Source organism: Cetorhinus maximus, chromosome 8 (genome assembly GCF_964194155.1).
Source record: "Cetorhinus maximus chromosome 8, sCetMax3.hap1.1, whole genome shotgun sequence".
In the NCBI taxonomy this organism is placed as follows: Eukaryota; Metazoa; Chordata; class Chondrichthyes; order Lamniformes; family Cetorhinidae; genus Cetorhinus; species Cetorhinus maximus.
The window spans coordinates 69,544,372-69,568,872 of NC_135886.1; the positions used below are offsets into that span (position 1 = coordinate 69,544,372).

General features: G+C 43.7%; 1 protein-coding gene across 10 annotated transcripts in view; it reads right to left on the minus strand.

Moving 5' to 3' along the window:
* Positions 1-24,501, minus strand: part of taf1 (TAF1 RNA polymerase II, TATA box binding protein (TBP)-associated factor) — a 154,499-nt gene that overhangs the window by 40,068 nt on the left and 89,930 nt on the right. For all 10 annotated transcript variants that reach the window (XM_078546985.1, XM_078546990.1, XM_078546991.1 and 7 more), the window contains 4 exons: positions 22,714-22,955; positions 17,880-18,093; positions 14,147-14,312; positions 13,283-13,494 (listed from right to left, as the gene is read on the minus strand). In XM_078546985.1, the coding sequence (XP_078403111.1) occupies positions 13,283-13,494; positions 14,147-14,312; positions 17,880-18,093; positions 22,714-22,955 (834 nt within the window). The remainder of the gene's footprint in view (positions 1-13,282; positions 13,495-14,146; positions 14,313-17,879; positions 18,094-22,713; positions 22,956-24,501) is intronic.

Genomic DNA, 24,501 nt, shown 5'->3' on the forward strand with positions numbered 1-24,501 from the left:
TAGGGAAGGAATTCCACAACTCAGGGCCAACACAGCTTAAAGCATGGCTGTCAATGGTGAGCAATTACAAACAAGGATACACACAAATATAGAATTGGAGGAGTGAAAATATTTTTAAGGTTAGGAGGCTGGAGGAAGGTACAGAGATAGAGAGAGGCAACCCCGTGGAAGGATTTGAAAACAAGGATGTCATTTTTGAAATTGAGGCATTATTGAATGTGAGGAAAAACAAGCATTGGGGTTATAGTTGAATGGGTTGGAGCAAATTAAGATACTGATAGCAGAGTTTTTGATGAGCACAGGCTTACATTTAAAATAAAAGCAGTGAAGTTTTTTTTGTTTTATTTATTCGTTCACAGAATGTGGGCGTCGCTGGCTCAGCTAGCATTTATTGCCCATCCCTAACTGCCCTTGAGGTGGTGGTGGTGAGCAGTCTTCTTGAACCACAGTGGTCCATGTGGTGTAGGTACACCCACAGTGCTGTTAGGGAGGGAGTTCCAGGATTTTGACCTAGCAACAGTGAAGGAACAGCGATATAGTTCCAAGTCAGGGTGGTGCGTGGCTTGGAGGGGAACTCGCAGGTGATGGTGTTCCCATGCATCTGCTACCCTTGTCCTTCTAGGTTGAAGAGGTCACAGGTTTGGAAGTACTGTTGAGGGAGACTCAGTGAGTTGCTGCAGTGCATCTTGTACAGGCACGTCCAACCTTATCACGTGGGGGGCCACATTTCAAAATTTTTCTCACTCAAGGTGCCGATGAGCAAATTCCACAAGGATAAACTTTGGCACAACAATAAAAATGAATTTCAAAATAAAACAGAGGTCTGAAAAGAAACAACTTGCTGACCAAAAAAAAATTATAACACTGAGTGTGTGTGCATCCAAGCTCTCTCACTCACCATCACCCAATGAGAGTGGATGAGAGTGCATGATGGTGTTTGTGGGTGACGTATGCTCCCCGTACGCTCCCCTCACACTTGCTCTCTCCCCCCACCCCCTCACACACTCTCTTTCTCTCTCTCTCTCCACCACCCCACACTCTCTCTCCCTCTCCCCCACCCCCTCACACTCTCTCTCCCTCTCCCCCACCCCCTCACGCTCTCTCTCCCTCTCCCCCACCCCCTCACGCTCTCTCTCTCTCCCTCCCACCCCCTCACACTCTCTCCCACCCCCTCACACTCTCTCTCCCTCTCTCCCACCCCCTCACTCTCTCTCCCTCTCTCCCACCCCCACACTCTCTCTCCCTCTCCCCCAACCCCTCACACTCCCTCTCCCCACCCCCTCACTCTCTCTCTCTCCCCACCACCCCCTCTCTCTCTCTCCCCACCACCCCCACTCTCTCTCTCTCCCTCCCACCCCCTCATTCTCTCTCTCTCCCTCTCCCCCACCCTCTCACACACTCTCTCTTCCCCACCCTCTCACTCTCTCTCTCCCTCTCCCCCACCCTCTCACACTCTCTCTCTCCCTCTCCCCCACCCTCTCACACTCTCTCTCTCCCTCTCCCCCACCCTCTCACACTCTCTCCCTCTCCCCCACCCTCTCACACTCTCTCTCTCCCTCTCCCCCACCCTCTCACACTCTCTCTCTCTCCCTCTCACACTCTCTCTCTCTCCCTCTCACACTCTCTCTCTCTCCCTCTCCCCCATCCTCTCACACTCTCTCTTTCCCTCTCCCCCACCCCCTCACGCACTCTCTCCCTCTCCCCCACCCTCTCACGCACTCTCTCCCTCTCCCCCACCCCAACACACACACTCTCTCCCTCTCCCCCACCCTCACACACACTCTCTCCCTCTCCCCCACCCCCACAAACACTCTCTCCCTCTCCCCCACCCCCTGACACACACTCTCCCTCTCCCCCACCCCCACACACACTCTCTCCCTCTCCCCCACCCCCTCACACACACTCTCCCTCTCCCCCACCCCCTCACACACACTCTCCCTCTCCCCCACCCCCTCACACACTCTCTCTCTCCCCCCACCCCCTCAAACCCTCTCTCCCCCACCCCCTCAAACCCTCTCTCTCCCCCCACCTCCTCAAACCCTCTCTCTCTCTCTCTCCCCCCACCACCCCCTCAAACCCTCTCTCTCTCCCCCTCACCCCCACACACTCGCTCTCTCTCCCCCCACCCCCACTCTCTCTCACTCTCTCTCTCCTCCCACCCCCTCACACACACTCTCCAGTCAAACACTTTCTTAAGACTTCATTGGGACCCGCTTCCGTTGCCTCGTGTTCTGCTTTGGCCCGCCTGTGCTCCGAGACTCGCGCCGCACCAACCGAGCACCACGCCGGCAGATGCCGGATCCTCTCCGCTGTACCTCTACTCCCTTACCACCGCTCTCCAACACCTCCAATCCCTTTTGCACACTCCCCGGGCACCTCCCTGAGCCATGCTCACCGGGCCCCAAACTCTCCATCATTGGTGTTCACCGCTTCTCCAATCACAGATTGTTTCTCTCCCACATTTGCTGCTGATAGGCTCACTATCAGCATCAAACACAGTAGAGAAACGGCCCGTGATTGGAGGAGCAGCTCCAAGCAGAATCTTCCATTGAAGCTTATTGGTTTGACCTGCATTTTGAAAACTGGCTTCAGAGTCCGCATAGAGGGGCTTCGCGGGCAGCATCTGGTATCTTGGACAAGCCTGATCTTGTAGATGGTACACACTGCTGCCACTGTGCGTCAGTGATGGAGAGGACGAACGTTCATGGTGATGGATGAGGTGCCAATCAAACAGGCTTTGTCCTGGATGGTGTCGGGCTTGAGTGCTGTTGGAGCTGCACTCATCCAGGCAAGTGGAAAGTATTCCATCACACTCCAGACTTGTGCCTTGTAGATGGTGGGCAGGCTCTGGAGAGTCAGGAGGGGAGTTATTCTGCACAGAATTTCCAGCCTCTGGCCTTGTCTTGTAGCCACAGTATTTATATGGCTGGTCCGGTTCAGTTTCTGGTCAATGGTAACCCCCAGGATGTTGGTAATGGGGATTCAGTGATGGTAAATGTAAAGGGGAGAAGGTTGGATTCTGTCTTATTTGAGATGGTCATTGCCTAGCACTTGTGAGACAAAAATGCTACTTGCCACTTAACAACCCAAACCTCAAGATTGCCCAGGTCTTGCTGCATATGGACACAGACTGCTTCAGTATCTGAAGAGTTGTGAATGGTGAACATGTCCAATCATTAGTGAACATCCCCACTTCTGACCTTATGATGAAGGGAAGGTTATTGATAAAGACGGTTGGCCTTAAGACACTAGCTTGAGGAGCTCCTGCAATGATGTCCTGGAGCTGAGATGATTGATCTCCAACCACCACAACCATCTTGCTTTATGCTAGGTATGACATCAGCCAGTGGTGAGTTTTCCCCCTGCTTCCCATCAACTCCATTTTGCTAGGGCTCCCTGATGTCACACTTGGTCAAATACTGCCTTAATGTCAAAGGCAGTTGCTCTCACCGCACCTCTTGACTTCAGCTCTTTTGTCCATGTTTGGGCTGTAACAAGGTCAGGAGCCAAGTTGCAGATGAGCTTAGGAGGGTTGGAGTCGAATGATGTTTCAAAGACTGAGGTCAGCAATCTTGGTAATGGTGCTGCTATGTTGCTGGAAATTTGAGGTCCAACAGAACACCAAGGTTGCAAAACGGCTTGTTAAGCTCAACACAGTTAGCATAGATAGAAACAGTGGACAGGAAATTGTCTTTGTGGTGGGGTTCAAAGATATTAGCTTCAGTCTTTCCAATACTTAGTTGGAGGAAATTTCTGATCATCCAAAATTGGATGTCGGACAAGCAGTATGACAAATCAGACAGTGGAGGCTCCAAGGAGGTGGTGGTGATGTAGAGCCGAGTGTTGTTGGCATACACGTGGAACCTGATATTGTTTTTCAACAATATTGCCAAGAGAAAGCAAGTCAATGAGGAATAAAAAGGTGCCAAGGATAGATCCTTAAGTGACTCCAGAGGTAACAATGCAAGAATGCGAGGAAGAACCATTGCAAGTGATTCTTTGGATGCAATTAGTTGATGAGAATTGAACCAAGCTCAGGCAGACCCACCCAGCTGGACAATGGAAGGAAGGTGTTGAGGAGGATGATGTGGTCAACTGTGTAGAAGGCTGCAGATAGGTCAAGAAGGATGAGAAGGGATAATTTATGATGGCGACAATCACAAAGAAGGTTCTTTGTGATCTAAACAAGGACCATTTCAGTACTGTGACTGGGCTGGAAACCTGGTTGGGGAAATTCAAACATGAAATTTTGGGAAAGATGGGCATGGAAAAGATGGGCATGGATTTGGAAAGCGACAACATGTACAAGGACTCTACGAGAGGGAAAAGAGGTTGAAAATGGGATCGTGGTTTGCAGGTACGCTAAGAGTCAAGAGTAAGTTTTTTGAGGACAGCAAATTTGAATAAGGGGTGGTGGTGTTAGGGAGAACACTACCTGTGGAGAAGGAGCCATTGCTAAATTCAGCTAACATGGGGCCCAGTAAAGAAAATCGATTGGTCAATAGTTTGGTTAGAATAGGATAGAGGGAGCAGGAGGTGGGTCTCAGGGACAAGATGAGGTGAAGGAGATGGATAAACCTAAGAAAAGACATGATTCCAAGCCACAGTAGGCAGGGACAATTGGGGAAATTTGTTCTGAAGGCTAGTAGAAGAGGGGGAAGTGACAGGCAGCTGAATGGATGGTCTTGATCTTTATGACAAAAAAGTCCATGAGTTCCTCATACATTATCAGAGGTGAGGGTGGAGGAGGCTAGGAGATGTTTAAGATGGTTTGTAGCAGACAAAAAAAGGCAAGGATTATCTTTACATTCCTGGATGATCTCTAAATTGTGAACAGTTTTAACAATAGTGTGTGTAGCTCAATAATACTTTAACTAGCCTAGCCAGATCTAGAGATGGATGGTTAAACCAGTTGTTCGCCAAAGACATTCAAATCTGTCCCCTTTAGACTTGAGGGAATAAAGATGATGGGTATACCGATGAAATGATTAGAGAGTAATAGCTCCAGTAGGGACATGGGCATTAAAAGATGGTGTGATTTAGCAAATTATTAGCTGCAGATATGTCATGATTAATTGTAGGTCAAAGGCTTGTTGTTGGGAATTTAAAAGTGCTAAGGCAAGTGACTTCAGAATGCTTTTTTTCCAGGCACAGAAGCAAAAAGAAGTGGGTTTGGAAGGGTAATCTGGGTAGACAGCAATACAAGGAAATGATCAGAAATTGCCTTATCAGTGATAGTTACATGAGTAGCAAGGTCATGTGAGATAATGAGATCAGGAAGGCGGCTAAGAATATGAGTAGGAGAGTTTAAATGGAGGGAGAGATTTAGGGAGGATTGGAGGGAGTGAAAACAGAGTAGAGAGAATCAAAAGAGTTGTGATAGAGGTTGGAATTACAAAGAATGAGAAGTTGCTCAGTGCAGAGGCTAAGGGAGGAATACAGGAAAGATATGTCAGTGAGCAAGTTGCCGTGATATTTGGGCTGGTGATATAGAACAAGGGTTTTAAATAAGAGGTCTGAAGGATAGGAGAAGGTGAAATGCTGAAAGGAGGAGATGTTTACAGAGGAGGAAGGAAATAGACCAAGATGTGGTTTAGAGATAAGGGCACACCACTATTATGATAGTTTGAGCAGGGTAAATTGTGAAATGTACAGCCAGGCAGGGGAACTTCATTAAGGGAAAAAGTATCATCACCCCTCAGCCTTGTCTTTGTCCAGGCCATGACGAAAATGTGACCTTCCATAATAAACTCTCTGATAGCAAGGGCTGTATACACAAAAGTGAACATATATTCTAAAATGCAGAGAGGAATTGTGATAGTTGATCTGCTGGCATAGTTCACAGGGTCAGAGTTGGGATTAAGAGGAGAATAGGAAGAAGTTTGGCAAGATTAGCCCCCAGCAGGAACGTAGAGTGCGGAGAGAATAGAATGGGCCAATGGGCTTTCTGCTTGTTAGGAGGCAGTAGAGAGTACTTTGGTGAGCCTTTCAGAGGATGCCAAGAGAGGCACAGAGGGAAGCTGTAGGATTATTTAAGAGGGACTCAAGCCTGAGGTGGCAGTATGAGAGTGGAAATTATGAGGAGTGCTAAAGAATTGGGATTTGTGAAGGTAGAGTAACTGAGGAGTGAAGAGCAGATAGGAGGCCTGATGGCAGGGAGGTGTAAAGAGAGAGAAAGAGGGAAACAAAAGTGATGGGCTCAGGTCAGGAGCAGCAGGTAAAACATACACGCAAATGGACACAGGACAACTAAACTATATAGAGGGTAGGTGTGCAGTGGAGTTCCCCAGGGGTTGGTACTAGGGCCCTTGCTTTTCCTGGTATATATATTAACAATCTAGTTCTTGATGTGCAGGAGACAGTTCCAAAGTTTGCGGATGATACAAAACCTGGAGGCATTGGAAACTGAGAGAAAGACGGTGTGAAACTTCAAAAGGACATAGACAAGTTGGCAGAGTGGGCACATAAGTGGAAGATGAAGTTCAATGCAGAGAAGTGAGAGAGGATTCATTCTGGTAGGAAGAACATGGAGAGACAATATAAAATAATGGGTACAACTCTAAAGGGTACGCAGAAGCAGAGGGGCCTGGGTGTATATGTGCATAAGTCATTAAAGATGGCAACACAGGTAGAGAGAGCAGTTAATAAAGCATACAGTATCCTGGGTTTTATTAATAGGGGCAGAGTACAAGAGCAAGGAGATTAATGCTGGACTTGTATAGGACACTAGTTAGACCTTACCTGGAGTATTGTATACAGTTCTGGGCGCCACACTTTAGGGAGGATGTGAACGCACTGGAGAGTGCAGAAGAGGTTTATAAAAATGCACTACCTGGAGGTGTGGTGGAGGCAGGTTCAGTCAAGGCATTCAAGAGGGCATTAGCTGCCTATTTGAAGAGAAACTATGTGCAGGGTTATGGGGCAAAGGCAGGAGAATGGCACTGAGTCATAATGCTCATACAGAGAGCTGGTGCAGACACAATGGGTTGAATGGCCTCCTTTTGCACTATAACATTTCTATGATTCTGTGCAATTACTTGCTTGATCAAGATAGCTATGTCTTGAAATGCATAGCAGTGGATAAAACTAGATTTGCAGTCAGAAGTTGATAAAAGTTGATGAAGTGAAACCTTGAAGTCTTTTACAGCCCTCTTCATTGATTCCCAAAACCCTTACTTTTATGTCATGAGCAAGTTTCAAGATAGCGATCCCTATGCCAAAATCCAAATAAACACACACAAAAAAGTGTAGCAAATAATGGCCTAATATACTATTTCTAACCATTGCCTAATTCGAGCCACACCGGCAATCTTAACTTTCCCATTACCCAACTTCCTTTCCATGCTCTTAGATCATGTCTAAATTTTCTTTGAAACTAACATCTTGGAAACATCTAATGAACACATGTAGAAATCCATATGCACAACATTACTGCATTCTCTTTATTTATCTAATTGATCACAAATTCTCTATTAAATTTGTCAAACACAACTTACCTTTAACAATTACGTCCTTGCTATCCTTGATTAACATATGCGTTTCTAAAAGTTCACTAATTCTATGTCAAATTATGAATTCAAGGGTTGCTCATAACTGACATGAATCTAACTGGTCGATAACTACCCATTTATCTTGCTCTCCCTTTTCGAGCAATGGTGTTAATTTTCACCGAGCAACTTAGTAAACTTGATTTTCACTTTTAACAAAAACTGCCTGAGAAATGCTTTGTTTGTAAATATAAACACGGTTTTGAACAATGAATCCTATTATCCCAAATGCCTGACAAAACTAAAGATAACTTATCAAACTGTTAGTCATGGGGATGATGACGACAATATGTTGTTCTTGCATTCTAGCAAGAGTCCAGGTGTAAACTCATTGATAGCACTCTCACCTCTGAGTCAGAAGGTCATGGGTTCAAGTCCCACTTCCAGGGGCTTGAGCTCATAATCTAGGACAACACTTCAGTGCAATACGGAGGGGTGTTGCTCTGTCAGACGTACCATCTTTCAGATAAGATGTTACAACCGAAGTTCCATCTGCCCTTTCAGGTAGTCATAAAAGATCCCATGTCAGGCCAATACTTAACTCTAAATCAACATCACTATAACAGAATATCTGGTCATTGCTGTTTGTGGGCTATTTACTGAAAATTGGCTGCATGTTCCCCTGCTACATGTCAGAAGTGCTTATTTGGCTGTAAAATGATTTGGAATGTCCTGAGGTCTTCAAAGGTGCTGTATAAGGGAAAATTATTTTGTTCAGGACCTTCTGGCAGTATTTTAAATATAAAATCATGTTTGGATTAAAATAAAATTCCAGCAAATAAAATAAAATCGATTTTATTGTCCATCACATCATCAATTGAGTCTAAGCTTTTGGCTCTGTTACTTTACCTGGAGATGATTCCATGTGATGGGCACTTTTGCAGCAAGAAGCGGTTCCTGACATCTGTCCTAAACTTTCCTTGCACTAGTTTTAATCTAATCCTCTTGGCCTAGGCAATAGGTATAAACTTATCTATGCAAGTTAACATCTTGGATACTTTTTTTGTCATTCTTTCACAGGATTTGGGCATCGCTAGCTAGGCCAGCATTTGTTGCCCATCTCTACTTGCCCCTGAGAAGGTGGTGGTGGTGAGCCAACTTACTGGACTTCTTGAAGCCCTGCAGGCCATATGGTGTAGTTACACCCACAGTGCTGTTACGACGTGCCTCTCTGTTGTTTCCTTTCAAGGCCAACATGCACTATTCTTTCCTCATAAATCAATCCTTTGACATCAAGGATCTCGCTAGAAGCTCTTTACCACAGGCTTTCCAATACTTGAATGTTTCCATTACGTCTTAACAATCAAAATTAAATACACTAATCAGGGTATGGTTGGACCAGGGAACTTTACAGTTCAGCAAGGCATCCTCTGATTTATATTCAACTACCCTTGTTTATTGTGCAATTTGCCAATTCAATTCCTGAGTCCACTGTCAAAGTTTATATTTCTATTCCACTTTCAGCTATTTCTACCATATAATCGTAACATCAGTTTTTTCTATTGAAACATAATATTTTGCATGTTCTGCTCTGAATTTTGTTTGTCTTTGATTGGCCTCATCGGTCTCAAAAGTGCCACCACAACACCCCCACTCCCCTATTTAGTATCATTCACAAATTTTATCACAGTGCACTGGGTTTCTGTATCTAAATCATTAACATGCTAAGGAATAGTTGGGGCTCCAGCACTAAGTATTTTCTCTCTCCTCACCCACACACTGACATTCCTAACAAGTCAGCTCTACTTTCCTACCTTCAGCAATTCTTTACTTGCACCTAGATTTTACTTAGAATTCCTACAGATTTCAGCTTTTTTTCTTTCATGGGATGTGAGCATTGCTGGCAAGAACAGCATTTGTTGACATCCTTAATTGCCCTCGAGAAGATGGTGGTGAAAAGCATTCTTGAACAACAGTAGTCAATGTGATGTCGGTACATCTAGTCTGTTAGAAAGAGAGTTTAAGGATTTTGATCCAGTAACAGCGAAGGAACAGTGATATCGTTCCAATGCAGGATGGTGTGAGTCTTGGGAGAGGAATTTACAGTTTGCAGTGTCCCATACATCCATTATTACCCTTGCCCTCTAGGTGGTAGAAGTTTCGGGTTTAGCAGGTGCTGTTGAAGGAGGCTTGGCAAATTGCTGCAGTGCATCTTGTACAAGGCACACATTGCATGCATCAGTCCATCAGTGGTGCAGGGAGTGAATGTTAAGGCAGTGGGATAGGGGTGTCAATTAAGCAGGCTGCTTTGTCCTGGTTAGTGTCAAGCTTCTTGAGTGCTGTTGGAGCTACACTCATCCAGGCAAGCTGGGTGTACGCTCTTAGATTCCTGACTTCTGCCTTGGACGACAGATTTTGAGGAATCAGGAGGCAAGTTACTTGCCACAGAATTCCCAACCTCTGACCTACTTTTGTAGCCACAGTATTTATTAGGCTGGTCCGCTTAAGTTTCTGGTCAATGGTGACATCCAGAATGTTGATAGTGGGGGATTCAGCAATTGTAATGCCATTGAATGTCATGAGGGGTGGGGGGGTGGGGGGGAATAGTTAGATTCTCTCCTATTGGAGGATGGTCTGCCCTGTCACTTCTGACTTGTCACTTATCAACCCAAGCCTAAATGTTGCCCAGGTCATGCTGCATACGGTCACAGACAGCTTCGGTACCTGAGCAGTTGTGACTATTACTGAACACTGCGCAATCATCAGCAAACATCCCCACTTCTACATTATGCTGGAGGACAGGTCATAGATGAAACAGCTGAAGATGGATGGGTCCAGGACACTATCCCAAAGAACTTCTGCATAAGGTCCTGGGGAAGAGCTGATTGGCTTCCAAAACCACACACATTTTCCTTCATGCTGAGTATGACTCCAACTAGTGGAGAGCTTTCCCCTGATTCCCACTGACTCCAGTTTTGCTAGGGCTCCTTGATGCCATACTTGGTTAAACGCGGCCTTGATATCAAGGGCAATCACTCTCACCTCACAGAGTTCAGCTCTTTTGTCCATGTTTGAACCAAAATTGTAATGAGGTCAGGAGCTGATTGGCCCTGCCAAAACCCAAACTTCGCATCAGTGAGCAACTTGTTGCTGTGTAAGTGCAGCCTGATTGCACTGTCAACAACACCTTCCATTGCTTTGCTGATAATCAACAGTAGATTGATGGGGCGGTAGCTGCCCGGTTTGGATTTGTCCTGCTTTTTGTAGACAGAACATACCTGGAAAATTTTCCGTACTGCTGGGAAGGTGCCAAGCTTGTACCTGTGCTGGAAATGTTTGGTTGGGGCATGCCTAGTTCTGGAGCATAAGTCTTCAGTACTACTGTTGTGATTGTCACAAAGCTATGCCCCATTATTTTTGAAAATGTGATTTTTCAACTTTCAACTGACTGGAAATTTTGCAATTTGAACTGAGGCAGAGCAAACTGCTTAAAAAACGCAAGCCAACATTCCAAGGTGAAGGTGAAAAACAAACAAATCACCCTCAGTGGAGTGCGAAGAGAGAGACAATTCCTAAAATCCAGACACCCATCAAAACTCATAATTGTCTAAGGAAGAGAAATTAAAAATGCAACGTACAGGATGTTAAATTGGCTGCCACATACAGGCACACCCAGAACCTCTTGGAAATAGTATTTCAAGGCAAGGCTGGCCAGCCTCTAGAGAGGGATTGCAAGTGACACAGATAGTGTCAAGAAAGTCTTCAGCAGAGGAAACAGGCTGAAGGCTGCACTCTCTCACCTCCTCTCTCTTTTGAAATAAATGTGTCGCCCGGTTCGAGAAGCCAACTCTACTAGAAACCTACCAGCGAACAGAGATCTGGTAATAACTGCAACATCTTCCACACCTGATCGCATCCAAGAAACCAGCTAACCGAAATCGGCCACAGTGTTTAAAATCTTCGCTTCAAGGACAATCAAAAAGACATTTAGCCATATATTCTTTTACATTTTTCAGTGGACTGTTAACTCCCCGTATTACTGATACGCGCGCACATGTGAGAAAGTGCGAGAGAGCAAGAGTGCGCACACGGGGAGAGAGTGAGCGAGCGCACACGAGAGAGAGCGAGCGCGCGTGCGAGAGAGAGCGAGCGCGAGCACGAGAGAGCGAGCGTGAGCGAGAGAGCGTGCGCGCGAGAGAGCGTGCGAGCGAGAGAAAGCGTGCGAGCGAGAGTGCGCGCGAGAGAGAGAGCGTGTGCGCGAGAGAGAGCGCGTGCGTGCGAGAGAGAGAGCGTACGTGCGTGAGCATGCGAGAGAGAGTGCGTGTGAGAGAGGGCATGTGCGTGCACGAGAGAGCGCATGCGTGCGTGAAAGCACGTACGTGCGAGAGAGCGCATGCGTGCGTGAAAGCACGTGCATGCGAGAGAGAGACAGCGTGCGAGAGAGTACACGTGAGAGTGCGCACGTGTGAGAGAGAGTGCGCGTGCGTATGCGAGTGTGTGTGTATGTATATATACGCACGTGTGCTTGCACGCACTTTTATTATGTTTCTCTGGGTTAGCGCTTAATAAATTCGCCCTTTGACTCGAGAAAACCTTGTTTTATTTGTCCCTTATTGCTCACAGCTTAAATAGTTAAATACATTCTGATTTAGAAAAGGTACATCCTCATGCAAAAGAAACTTAAACACAACAGCTTTGTTGTGACCAACCGAGAATGTTGAATAGAGGGGAGCCCGTTCACCTCTTCCCACTTGGTCATAACAGAATGTTGTCAGGCCCCATAGCCTTTACTGTATTCAGTGCCATAAGGCTTTTTTTTTAATCAGTTGGAGTGAATAGAACTGGCTGAAGACTGGCATCTGTGATGCCGGGGACCTCAGCAGGAGACCGAGACAGATCAACCATTCTGCACTTTTGGCTGAAGATAGTTGCAAATACTTCGGCCTTTCCTTATGCAATGATATACTGGGCTCCCCCATCATGGAGAAAGGGGATATCTGTGGAGTCTCCTCCTTCAGTTAGTCATTTATTTGTCCACCACCATTCACAACTGGATGTGGCAGGACTGCAGAGCCTTGATGTGATCCACTGGTTGTAGGATCACTTAGTTCTGATAATAGCATGTTCCTCCACTGTTTATTAAGTTTGTAGCCCTGTGTTCAGCAACAGCCTTTTCTGAGAAATTATAACAGAGGTTTTTTTTTTAAATCAAAGTACGTTATATAGTTTGAATGTCTACTTTGATGGTGCTTCCTCAAAAAATCAACTTTTTTCTGCATTTTCTCCAGTATCAATACATTCTTCACAATATCAACAACCTGGATTTATATAGTGCCTTCAAAATTTAAAAAAAAAATGGTGCTTGACAGTCTCAGAAATATGATCTTGGTGTCATTTATACATGCCCAACAAAGTAACGCAGTCTGTCAGCATCTGTCCTAATTTGTTTAACTTATAGCATGCACCGCAATGTTTCCACCACTTCCCATCTCATCAAGATCAATCTGGTGACAGAATATCAAGGCTGTTATATCAAACCTTTACAATATAGTACCCACAATACTAAACACATCAGCACATATTTTAAACAAAAACTGCACACAACAGATAGTGACAAGGTAATAAAATAATTAGAAAGTTCCATTCTCACCTCCATGTCCACAAAACCACTGATCAGGTTTTGTTCCAATCTTTCAATACAGTTCCCCATTGTTCTTTTCACTATCTCCCTTAGGCAGGTTGTGTGTGCAGAATTCCCTTTTTGCCCTCATCACCAACCACAATTTCTTACTTACCTCTCAATCAGCTGTTTGCCCAACACAATTTTGGTTCCTTCCACTTTAATAAGTTCTTCGTTGTCATTGGGTATAACAGTCTTTTCAAGCTCCTCTTCCTGTTCCTCTGTCATCGCAACTGGGTTACTTGGTGGAGCATTTGTTTGGTAATACAGAGGACAAAACTTATTGGTCCTCATGTGGCCAATGGCACCACAGGCACCACATTTTAGCTGTAAGTAGAGAAAAGAAAGGAGGCTTTGAGTTCTTCCCAGAACTTCCAATTGCAAGACATTCTTTTTTTAACTCCATCGTCTAGCTAAGGACAAACCACTGAGTAGATTAACAATAAATCCAAAAATCCTGGATAAATGGGAGCACACCCTGGTGGCTAGTCCATCCTCCTTTCACTCTACTAGTGACAGGGTAAAATGAAATACTCTTTGGATAAAAAGAGGACTTGGAAAGGGGCCAAAGGAAGGTAATGAGGATGACATTGAATCTTAACAAAATGGAAACAAAAGTTTCCATAAGGAGGACTTCTCAGATCACCTCACTCGCCACATCCCCACTGCTCCTAGAAGTTAAGTCAATTTGCTCAGACCATTTTGGGGCCCCTTCTACTTTGGTGTAAGTTCAATTTTTTCTCTGAGAGTAAACAAATCCTGCAGTTGACCCAAACCTTCAAATAGCTTTCATCTGAAGTCAGTCTGATAAACTAGGTCAATCATTAATAACTCTGTTCTCAATGGAAAAAGACTTAAACAAAGTACAAGGGGGCAAGAAAGAGATGAAATATCATAATTCACAGTTCTGAAGCTACAAATGAAACTGGTTTCAGGCCCTTCTACATGCATAAAGTCAATGCTTGTTCAGATTGGTTACCTTCAGGTCAGGCCTTTCTTTGACCTTTTTGGGTTTTTTCTCTGGTGGTCCTTTCAATTTCTCCTTTTCCTGATTCCGTTTCAGTCGCCGAAGTTGCTCCTGAATTCTTCGTCTTTCTCGTCGCATTTCCTCACGGTGTTGCTCATCAAATAGAGCAAATTTGCGGCTATGAAAGACAGACAAAGAACATAAAAGTGAGACATAAGAATTAAAGCTTTTTTTCCATATAGTTTTTAGTTTGTTTTGGTTTTTGATCCGATACCTGCTCGATCATCATTTGATGCCTATTCATTCTTCTATCTAATAATGAATACGATTATACATCTTTTGACAACTTCCCCCAATTGTGAATTTCCTAAGCAAGGCAGGCGACCATCTATTCCTTATACCTTGCACTTATCGGTGCTGAATTTTGTCTGCCATTGATTTACACAATTGCAGATTTTGCCTAACTCCTTTTGTCAATCCACCTGATTTGCCTCAAAAGTGCCCCTTGCAAATGTGATATCAAATATTTCTATTAGCATACTTTCATGTCAAAAGTAACAACTTGCATTTATATCAGAGTAAACTGGCAAGAAGCATAAAAATGGACTGTAAAACCTTCTGTAAAAAGGAAAAGATTAGAAAAACCAAATGTGGGTCCATTTCAATTGGAGTCAGGGGAATTTATAATGGGGAATAAGGAAATGGCACAGAAACGAAACAAATACTTCACGTCTTTCTTCTCAGAGGAAAAGAATAAAAACCTCCTAGAAATAATGGAGAATCAAGGGAGTAGAGTAAATGAGGAACTGCAAGATATTATTAGTAAACAACAAAATAGTACTAGACAAATTAACGGAACTAAAGGAGATAAATCCCCTAGACTGGATGATCGACATCCCAGAGTGTTGAAAGAGGTGGCTGTAGAGATAGTGGATGCATTGGTGGTCATCTTTCAAAATTCCATAGACTCTGGAATAGTTCCTGCAGACTGGAAGGTGGCAAATGTAACCCCAGTATTTGGAGGGAGAGAGAAAACAGAGACCTGTTAGCCTAACATCAGTTGTAGGGAACATGCTAGAATCTGTAATAATGGATGTGATAACAGGATACTTAGAACATAATGGTAGGATTGGGCAGAATCAACATGGATTTATGAAAGGGAAATCATGTTGAACAAACCTGTTGGAATATTTTGAAAGTGTAACTAGCAGAATAGATAAGGGGGAACCAGTGGATGTGATATATTTAGATTTTCAGAAAGTTTTTGATAAGGTCCCACACAAGAGGTTAGTAAACAAAATTAGAGTACATGGGATTGGGGGGAATATACTGGAAGAATTGAGACTGGTTAACAGACAGAAAACAGAGTAGGAATAAATGGGTTATTTTCAGATTTGTAGGCTGTGATGAGTGGGGTACCGCAAGGATCGGTGCTTGAGCCCCAGCTATTCACAATCTATATCAATGGTTTGGATGTAGGGATTAAATGTACTATTTCCAAGTTTGCAGATGGCACAAAACTCAGTGGGAGCTGGAGTTGTGAGGAGGATGCAAAGACGCTTCAAGGGGATTTGGAGAGGCTCAGTGAGTGGGCAAAGATTTGGCAGATGGAATACAATGTAGAGAAATGTGAGGTTATGCACTTGCTAGGAAAAACAAAATTATAGAGTATTTCTTATATGGTGAGAGGCTGGGAAGTGTTTAACTTCAAACTGACTTGGGTGCCCTTGTTCATGAGTCGCTGAAAGCTAACATGAAGGTACATCAAGCAATTAAGTGGCAAATGAAATGTTGACCTTCATTACTAGAGGATTTGAGTACAGGGATATTGAAGTCCTACTGCTGTTACATGGTGAGACCACACCTGATATAGGGCGTGCAGTTTTGGTCTCCTTACCAAAGGAAACATAATCTTACCATAGAGGGAGTGCAACGAAGGTTTACCAAACTAATTCCTGGGATGAAGGTACTGTCCTATGAGGAAAGATTAAGCAGACTGGGGGGCTTTATTCTCTGGAGTTTAGAAGAATGAGAGGCGATCTCATTCAAACATATAAAATTCTCGACAGGGTAAATGCAGGAATGATGTTTCCCCTAGCTGGTGGGGTAGGAGGGGTCAAGAACCAGGGGACACAGTCTCAGAATAAATGGGTCTTTTTCAGACTGGCAGGATGTGACGAGTGGAGTCCCACAGGGGTCTGTGCTAGGACTTCAACTTTTTACGATTTACATCAATGACTTAGATGAGGGGAGTGAAGACATGGTAGCTAAATTTGCATATGGCACAGAGATAGGTAGGAAAGTATGTTGTGAAGAGGGCATGAGGAGGTTGCAGATGGATATAGATAGGTTGAGTGAGTGGGCAAATATCTGGCAAATGGAGTATAATGTGGGAAGTGTGAAGTTGTACACCTTGGCAGGAGGAACAAAAAAGCAGAGTACTACTTAAATGGAGAACGACTGCATAATTCTGAGGTGCCGAGAAATCTAGGTGTTCTTGTACACGAGTCACAAAAAGTTATTATGCAGGTACAGCAAGTAATTAAGATGGCTAATGGAATGCTATCCTTTATTACGAGAGGGATTGAACATAAAAATAAGGGTGTTATGCTCGAGTTATACAGGGCATTGGTGAGACCACACCTCGAATACCGTGTGCAGTTTTGGTCTCCTTATTTATGGAAGGATGTAAATGCATTGGAGGTGATTCAAAGAAGGTTTACTAGATTGATACCTGGAATGAGTAGGTTGTGGAAGCTCAGTCGTTGAGTGTGTTCAAGACTGAGATCGAAGCATTTCTACATATCAAAAACATCAAGGGACACAGGGATAGTGCAGGAAAATTATGTTGAAGTAGATGATCAGCTATGGTCCTATTGAATGGTGGAGTGGACTCAAGGGCTGAATGGCCTACTTCTGCTCATATTTCTTACGTAGCAAATTTAACATAGCAAAACATCTTGAGGTGCTTCACAGGATTGTAATCAAATAAAAAGTCAAAAGAGGAACATTAGAACAAAGCTTAGTTAATGCTGTAGGTTTTAAGGAAGATTTTAATGGAGGAGAGAGAGATTTAAAGAATATATTATGAAATGAAGCCTTGCATTTATGACCCAGTTATATCCTGAAGTACTTTACATCAATGAACTACTTTTGAAGTATAGTCACTGTTATAATGTAGGAAACATGGCAGTCAATTTGCACACAAGACACCACATACAGCAATGAGTTAATGACCAGGTAATCTGTCTAAGTGATGTTGGTTGAAGGCCAGGGCACCTCTTAGACATACTGACATTGTATCTTTTACCTCCAAAGAGGCCAGCTAGGGCCTCAGTTTATCATTTCCAACATCTCGTTCAAATAACGATACCTCCAACAATGCAGCACTCGCTCAATGCTACACACAGGTATCAGCCTGGATTATGTGCTCAAATCTTTGCGTTGGGACTCAGAACCACAACATTCGGATTCAAATGTTATAGTGTTACCACTGAGCCCTGGCTGGAGAGATTTAGGGATGATCTCACTGCTCAGCCTGAATACCACATTTGTCCTTCTGCATACTGCTTGTCACAAACGCATCCGAAGAATTAATTTTTCTCAATATTCATCGATGTCCTTTTCAAAAGCAACTTTTTATAAGTCAGGAGTAATTCAGCCTCAAATGCAAATTCAGGCACTCTAGCGGAACAATAAAACCAGTCTAACAGTGTAATTGAAAAGCAGTAAGCATTCCACCTACATAAAGTCTTCATCTTTTGTTGTCCGTATTCTAACATATGCATCGATTACTGCAGCTTTCCTGACAGTCTCACATCTCACATACTCCTTTCCATCTTCGTCTCGGAATGTGCGATAAATTTTAAGTCGTCGTCCTGTTGCTGAGGAGTTAAGGCTGGTAACAGAGGCTGTGTCATCATCTTTGTGAAACACTCCAGGTGTAGGAGTGCTGCAAGCTGAAAGATTAAAAACGTCATCACATTATTTAATCTCAAATCAAACAGCCATGTAGTATTTAAACTAAAGATGAAAAAAACAGGATCTGGGTGCACCAGTGGCCTGGACACTGACCTTTCAACTCAGACCTGAGCGCCAATCCAACTCAGGCTAATAAAATGAAAGTCTACTCACTCTTCTGGCTATGTGAAACAGGTTTGGGCAATTTCAAATCAGTTTCTGATGGGCATGGCTCACAGCACAAAACTATGCCTATTTTAACATTAAATAATGCCTCACATGATAGGCTGCTAGATGGCTAGTGCAGTAGAGAGTACTCATCTCAGGCACACTGTTTGAACAGAGTTAAGGTAGTTTTACACTGCAACTATTATAAGTGTCCAGAAAGCTTAATGTCAACACTAGGGGCCTGAAATGGAAAGCGATTCAATCTCCAGCATTCACATCCAGCACACAGATAAACACAAGAGTTTAAAAAGACAAAAAAGAACTTGCTTTGAAATAGTGCTTCACATTAGCGAGGGGCAGAACAACAAATAAGGTATGGTGATGGGTTAAGATCCTATATATTCTGGAAAATCCAACTGGTGTTCACTCCTGTCCCATGCTGCCGAAGGCAAGGATACAGTTCCATGGCACGGCCGGCCTGTAGTACCTAATTTCTGAATGTGAATTGAGACATAGCATGTCAACCATTTAACCATTTTATTGCTGTTAAGCCCAATCCTGTCCTCGTCGTATGTTCACTGATGCAGCTCCAACAGCAGTCACTCATTACAACTATGGTGCTAATGTTGACTAACAAATAATGAGTTAAAACAAGGTAATCCATCCTGCCCAAGCAATTCAAGGTTTGAATGCACACTTGATCTCAGTGCTTTTAACTGGAGAAATACCTTTGACTACTACAACTAAAATTATGTAATTACAATCATAAGATTTTTATCCCCATAGAAAATAAAATGAAGCCAAACAAAAATTGCGGTGAAATGAAGCTCCCCAATGTCATAGAGGTCGACAGCACAGAAAAAGGCCCTTTGGCCCATCGAGTCTGTGCCGGTCAAACAAGTATCTAACTATTCTAATCCCATTTTCCAGCACTAGGCCCATAGCCTTGTATGCCATGGCATCGCAAGAGCACATCAGACCTGACACATGTTCCATTAGATCTGATGCATGTATTCCAAACTTAAACCGCATAGGTTCACAGAACACATTCACTTATTCACAAAATGACCTGTATTCAGCTGCAAGAGGGTTACCCACCCCTCCACTATCATTATTGAAAAGGCCAAGATGTCCAACTTGTATATAAAGTAATTTGGACTAAATTCCATTATTTAAAAAAATGTGAAAGTGCTGTAGTGTGTTTTTGGAGGTCTGGTGGTGAGTTACTGGATTTGGAAAGAAATGTTCCTATATCCTCACAGGGAGGGCGGAGGATTTAGTGACCTGTTTACAGAAAGGCCACGTTGCAGTGTCTCTGATTCCGTAACACAGCAGGGTGATGGAGCAAAGGCTGCAGAGAGAAGTTCTGTCAGAGTGTGGGGAAGGATGAAGAAGTAGAGGAAGCAGGGTGGAGTCATTTAGGATGCCTTCACTCCGCCTGTGAGCTTCTACTTGGACTCCACTTTTCTCAGAATGGACTTCCTTCACCACTATTGTCCTGTAATTCCCCACCTTCCCATTCATCTGCAATGCTCCAAAACAACATCCTCTTGGCTAAAATCCTGCAATAAAAGCCACCAATAAAAGCATTTTTATGAAACAACACATTCAATGCTACAAACGAACACTAACAATTCATCCTTGTGCATTCCCTTAGTGCCTGTCATGTGGGTGCCTGTGCCTGTCACTGCGCTCCTGCACACTTCTCAAGGGCAGTTCAGAATGGGCAATAAATGCTGGCCCAGCCAGCGGCATCTACATTCCGTGAAAGAACAAACAAAAAAAAACACACTGCCAACACAGTGGCTGCAGTGTGGCATTCACTGAGGGAGACTGCTGGGCCTTGCAGGATTATCCGGAGCAGTTCTGGTCCTTAAACACCTGGCTTTGGGCTGCACCACATGGGCATGGGCAGCAGCAGTCTTGGCTGGTTGGCTGAAAGGCATGAGCGAGGGCAGTGGTGGAGTAGCAATGGTGGGAACACGAATGCTGTCACCCTGAGAGAGGACAGCAGGTTTGTGTTCCACAGTTACTTGCCACCTATCAGACTTATCAGACCCAGCCTGGACATTGTCCAGGCCTTGCTGCATATGGAAACAGATTGCTTCAGTGCCTGAGGGGTAGTGAATGGTGCTGAGTACATCAGTGAACATACCTACTTCTGACCTAAGGGGATAGATGGAAGTCATTGATGAAGCAGCTGAAGATGGTTGGGCCTAGTACACTACCGTGAGAAACTCCTGCAGCGATGATCTGGGATTGAGATGATTGGCCTCCAACAATCAGAACTACTTACCTTTTGTGCTAGGTATGACTCCAACCAATGGAGAGTTTTCTCCTTGATTCTCCTTGGACTTTAGTTTTGCTAGGGTTCCTTAATACCACACTTGGTCAAATGCTGCCTTGATGTCAAGGGCAGTTACTCTCACTTCTCCTCTTTTGTTCAGCTCTTTTGTACATGTTTTAATCAAGGCTGTAATATGGGGTCAGGAGCCAAGTGGCCCTGGCAGACCCCAAACTGAGCATTGATGAGCAACTTATTGCTGTTTAAGTGCAGCTTGGTAGCACTGCCAACAACACCTTCTATCACTTTGTTGCTGATTGAGAGGAGACTGATGGGGCAGTAATTGACTGATTGGATTTGTCTTGTAATACTGGAGACCTCAGGAAGAGGATGGATCATCCTCACGACACAGTTGCGCAAATGGATTGGTTAAACTAGGAATCCGCTGTATTGTTGACTGTAATGTGGTTGACTGAAGATAACATCGTGAGAATAGAAATAATCATACAGATAATGAAGTCTTTCTGTGTTCTTGTATTGTCTCAGTGATGTTCCATTATTCCACCCATCAGTTTTCTCTCTTGTAGGGATATAGTTTCATGAGTACCAACAAACCTCTAAAACTTTGACACATGTCCCAGTTAGCAAAGATGGGAAGTAGCTGAGCCATACAGAGCAGAATGTTTCAAACTCAATCAAGATTTCTATTGAATTAGCTGATCTCAATCATCATAGCAATAAGTTCCTGATGTTATGCTCGAGGGCTGGATTGTGTTTTGTCTCTGGGATAGCAGAGGTTCCAACTCCTGACCACCATCTAGTGACTTCAGCCATGTGGATGCCAGGTGCAAATATGATTGATCTCAGCTGTGATGCATTCCAACACTCAACTTCTAGGCCAAAACATGAAGAATTGCAAAGTATCAGAGGTTTGTTGGTACTCATGAAACTATATCCCTACAAGAGAGAAAACTGATGGGTGAAATAACGGAACATCACTGAGACAATACAAGAACACAGAAAGACTTCATTATCTGTATGATTATTTCTATTCTCACGATGTTATCTTCAGTCAACCACATTACAGTCAACAATACAGCGGATTCCTAGTTTAACCAATCCATTTGCGCAAAACACAGCAATTTTGCCCAACAGCAATCATTTCTGTCTATTACACCAAACTTTAATGTGCCAAATGTGGTCAGACCACATTTAGAATATTGTGAGCAATTTTGGGCCCCGTATCTCAGGAAGGATGTGCTGGCCCTGGAGAGGGTCCAGAGGAGGTTCACGAGAACGATCCCAGGAATGAAAGGCTTAACATATGAGGAACGTTTGAGGACTCTGGGTCTATACTCTATGGAGTTTAGAAGGATGAGGGGGCATCTGATTGAAACTTACAGAATACTGAAAGGCATGGATAGAGTGGACGCGGGGAAGATGTTTCCATTAGTAGGAGAGACTAGGACCCGAGGGCACAGCCTCAGAGTAAAGGGAAGACCTTTTAGAACAGAGATGAGGAGAAACTTCTTTAGCCAGGGAGTGGTGAATCTATGGAATTCAGTGCCACAGAAGGCTGTGGAGGCCAGGTCATTGAGCGTATTTAAGACCGAGATAAATAGGTTCTTGATTGGTAAGAGGATCAAAGGTTACGGGGAGAAGACGGGAGAATGGGGTTAAGAAACTTATCAACCATGATTAAATGGTGGAGCAGACTCAATGGGCCGAATGGCCTAATTTCTGCTCCTATGTCTTATGGTCTTAAATGGTTAAAGCAAAAGCCCATAATTTTACAATTTGTATTCTACAGCAAAAAACCTTAGCTACAATGACTTCACAATTCTGCTTACCTGCCTCTAATGTTTAGTAGATTCAGTGCATGTTGGACAATCATTTTGATTAGCACAATTACTAAGATTGTTATACATTTGCAGTCAAGATACTTATCACAAACTACCCAGGCGCAATCAACATTTGCACTCCGACGTCTTTGAACTTTAATTTGCCATTCTCAGCTTCATCACTTACCCTCCAACTGACATCCTGCAACACCACCTTTAGTCCTACTTCCTGCAGCACCTGCCCACACATAGCAGCAGCTAAATCTTACTGAGCAGTCAGTAAAATGATGACGCTCCTGCAGCAAAACTGAGCAAATGCCACTCACATGAACCTTTCCTGTCTTTCTTCTCCTTTTTGTCGCGGTCCTTATCATTCCCAATTTCCTCTCCCATCAACATCCTCTGGAGTTCCTTGCGCTCCTGCTCCTCACGCTCACGTGAAAGTTGCGAGCTTGTTTTCTTATTCTGTAACATGTTTTCAATATTTTTTCCCATTTCCTCAAAATCACTGTCTTCTGCTGAACTGCTGTCTGTGTCTGTAGAGAGAACTTCTGTTGAAGACAGGACCCTGAAAGTAAACAAAAAAATTCAACATTCTCTGGAATTACACTTGCCAATTTTGTGAAAAACAAGTTTGTCAGTTTCAACAGAATTATCATACAATGCTATCAACAACTAGCTTGGAATTCAGCATTGTAACGATACTGACATTGAAGTTCAGCCCACATCCCTCATTCCGCATATTTATAAAGGTGCATTGTAACACTTTTAGGATCGGAACTGACTATCAGTTATTCTGGAAAAAAGTCGGTAGATGGCACTGGTGGCATATTTGAAAGGCATACTTTGATGTTGGATGGCACTATTCTACACTGCACAAGTCCATTTCCATGCTACATGAAAGATTCTGACACAATGGAGCAACAGTTCATTTCAGCCTTCTGCATAAAACAGACAAACAGAAGGGAGAATTGTCTTTGAGGCTCAGTGAGAGGCCAGATGGGTGCATGCTTCCAATTTCAAAAATCAACACAACCCTACAAATAATCATTCATCTTCATTCAGAATCCTCCACACCTAGGATTTAGAAGACTAATGCTTGAACAAACTCCAAACTAAAAGTCAGATTTAAAATGCAAGCAGCAATGTTTGATAAAGTTTTGGGTATTACTCCAAGTGGTTGTTTTACATGCATATCGATGGACACCTATCACATGATGCCTCAGAAGCAACCTTGGAACAGATAGAATTAGTTTTCACTGCGAGACATAACAGTAAAGAAAAGTCTTCTAACCTTTCTCCATTTGGAAACAAGATATGTTTGGGCTTTGTTACTCAGCATTCTAAGTAGCTGATGTTGCTGGGAAAGCAGTTTGGTATATTCTCTTAAATTCAAACACATAGCTGTATTAGCATACACATAGGCATAGAGGTCAACAGCACAGAAAAAGGCCCTTTGGCCCATTGAGTCTGTGCTGGTCAAACAAGTGCCTAACTATTGTAATCCCATTTTCCAGCACTAGGCCCATAGCCTTGTATGCCATGGCATCGCAAGAGCACATCCAAATACTTCGTAAATGTTATGAGGGTTTCTGCCTCTACCACCCTTTCAAGCAGTTCCAGATTCCCACCACCCTCTGGGTGAAAAAATTCTTCCTCACATCCCCTTGAAACCTCCTGCCCCTTACCTTAAATCTATGCCCCCTGGTTATTGATCCCTTCCAAGGGGAAAAACTCCTTCCTGTCTACCTTATCTATGCACCTCATAATTTTATACACCTCAATCATGTCCCCCCTCAATCTCCTCTGCTCCAGGGAAAATAACCCCAGTCTACCCAATCTCTCCTCATGACTAAAACTCTCCAGCCCAGGCAACATCCTGGTAAATCTCCTCTGTACTCTCTCTAATGCAATCACATCCTTCCTATAATGCACATTCCAGGACTGCACACAATATTCTAGCTGTGACCTAACCAGTGTTTTATACAGTTCCAGCATAACATCCCTGCTCTTTATATTCTATACCTCAGCTAATAAAGGCAAGTATCCCATATGCCTTCTTAACCACCTTATCTACCTGTCCCACTACCTTAAGGGACAGGTGGACATGCACA